General features: G+C 33.2%; 1 protein-coding gene across 1 annotated transcript; it reads right to left on the reverse strand.

Annotated features, from left to right (window-relative positions):
• Positions 1 to 270: 270 nt before the first annotated feature.
• On the reverse strand, positions 271 to 2,015 carry LOC124539107. The gene is made up of 4 exons (XM_047116431.1): positions 2,004 to 2,015; positions 1,849 to 1,926; positions 1,217 to 1,370; positions 271 to 440 (listed from the first exon to the last, which is right to left on the reverse strand). Exons 1-4 carry the CDS (start codon positions 2,013 to 2,015, stop codon positions 271 to 273), a joined length of 414 nt encoding a protein of 137 aa, XP_046972387.1.
• Between the last annotated feature and the right edge of the window lie 288 nt (positions 2,016 to 2,303).

Raw genomic sequence — 2,303 nt, forward strand, 5'->3', positions numbered from 1 at the left:
GCTTTAATATTAATAACATTAAACCTAATTTTATGATAATCCAATAAATATTTGTTTATGATTTTTTATATTTTTAAAAATTTTAAAAATAATTATTTCACTCGAAAATAAACAGTTTATAATTTGGTCTCATGACAACGGTTCATAGGAGAGGTAAAAATGTAAACAACCATATCACACTCAATATTTATATTTAATATACAAACAGACAATGACAAAGTACACTACGTATATGAAAAACACATTTTTTACTTATCACCAAACACCATTTTACACCAAGCTTGTGAATTGAGCGCAAACGATTATGTATGTAACGCATAAGCTCACAAATTTCAGGGGTAGGGAAGCGTTCAGCGGGAACATCCGACAGATACTGTACTTCATTGGACGGAATCTCATGTAATCCAAGGTCCGTTGAATCTCCAAGAGTAATACCTCGTCTTAAAAAAAGGAGGTCATATTATTAGGTCAGGTATTATTTTGGGCATATTAGCTTAGGATTAGTAGCAGACGTACTTCAATTACGTACGACAGAATTAAGGCATCGGCAAACTCACATCCGAATTAAGTACGCTATCCCAAATTATCAACATTTACAAACGTAACAACTTATAATATCATATACTCGTGAATTTGGCACGTCGATTCACGTGAACTTGCCTCCTCGGGTTGAACCAACTCGAGAATCTATAGCGACGAATAGCGTCGAATGGCGCGATAGGGAGCTATTTCTATCGGTTGTATAAGTCGGCAGTAATCGGTTTTATTAAATTTGCCGATGCTGCATCTAAGTTGTGAGTACTATAGGCAAATGTGAATAATTTATTAATTATATTATGATTCGTAAAGTAAAGTAACAGCCTATAAATTTCCCACTGCTGGGATAAGGCCTCCTCTTCCATTACGGAGAGGGCTTGGAACATATTCCACCACGCTGTTCCAATGCGTGTTGGTGGAATGCACATGGGGCAGAATTTCGATGAAATTAGACACATGCAGGTTTTTTCACGATGTTTTCTTCACCGCCGATGACGAGATGAATTATAAAGACAAATTAAGCACTCAAAACAGCGGTGCTTGCCTGGGTTTGAACCCGCAATCATCGGTTAAGATGCTCGCATTATAACCACTGGGTCATCTCGGCTCAATAACATAAAAAATATACTTTAAGATTAGTCCTTGATTCGAAAAATTGTCAAAACATCAGAAGTCATACCTGAGCACACAAGCGAGTTTGATATTAATATGCTTCTGATATTATCAACTTCGTTCGAAATCAGTTCAAATAAAATTGCGGGTAGACAAATCAGTACAACAGTATTTAATCCATTGTAAAAATATATATATGTCGGATTCAGCGTAACATAATCCTGAAACGGAAAAGAACCAAAGGTTAAAATTATTTTTAAAACTGTATGTCTTTAATATATGTTATATATCATATACATATAATAAATGTCTTATGTATACATATAGTAAAATTAGAGTGTCTTTTTGTAATATTAAAATAGCCCTTTTTGACCATATATATGTATGTATACGCGGTACATATGCCAAATTAACATTTTTTACAATTTTTGTCTGTCTGTCTGTTTGTTTGTTCCGGCTAATCTCTGGAACGGCTGAACCGATTTTGACTTAAATTTCACTGGCAAATAACTTATATAATAGGGAGTAACTTAGGCTACAATAATATTTTTTTTGGTTATGTTCAAATGTATACAAGGTTGCGGGCACAGCTAGTCCAAAAATAAATGCACTTGACTAATTTATTGTCCTAATGATAATATTTTTATCATATCACATTTGAAATTGAGTTTTAAATTTTAAAGTTATAATTTACCTTACCTTAGAGAGAGCGGCCTTCATAGCTTTGTATGTAAACATCACAGTTTTCGGCAAACCGACAAATAATAGGAGACAGATCTGAAAAATAACATATGTATATTAAACAAACAACCACATACAAACCAGGCCAAATAAAATATAAAACATCATTATACCCAACTTTCCATTTCGGTGTCAACGTTCTTAATGAAATCAAGTGTTTCGTGATATATGTATAAACACTTCTTTACATTCTCAACCTTCGCTGCGATCTTTTCTCTTCCAATTGCTTTAATAGTCATGTGTTTCAATTCAACTTTCTTCCTTAGCGATTTAATCACTTGGTATATTGTATCGAAGACGATAATTTTCGACACGTAATTAACAAAGAAACTCAAGTATGCGACAATCAAAAAATATGTTCGAGAATCTGTATTATTAAATGAACCATACATAAACATAAAATACAAACGAAG

This window comes from Vanessa cardui, chromosome 21, assembly GCF_905220365.1.
Source record: "Vanessa cardui chromosome 21, ilVanCard2.1, whole genome shotgun sequence".
Classification (NCBI taxonomy): Eukaryota; Metazoa; Arthropoda; class Insecta; order Lepidoptera; family Nymphalidae; genus Vanessa; species Vanessa cardui.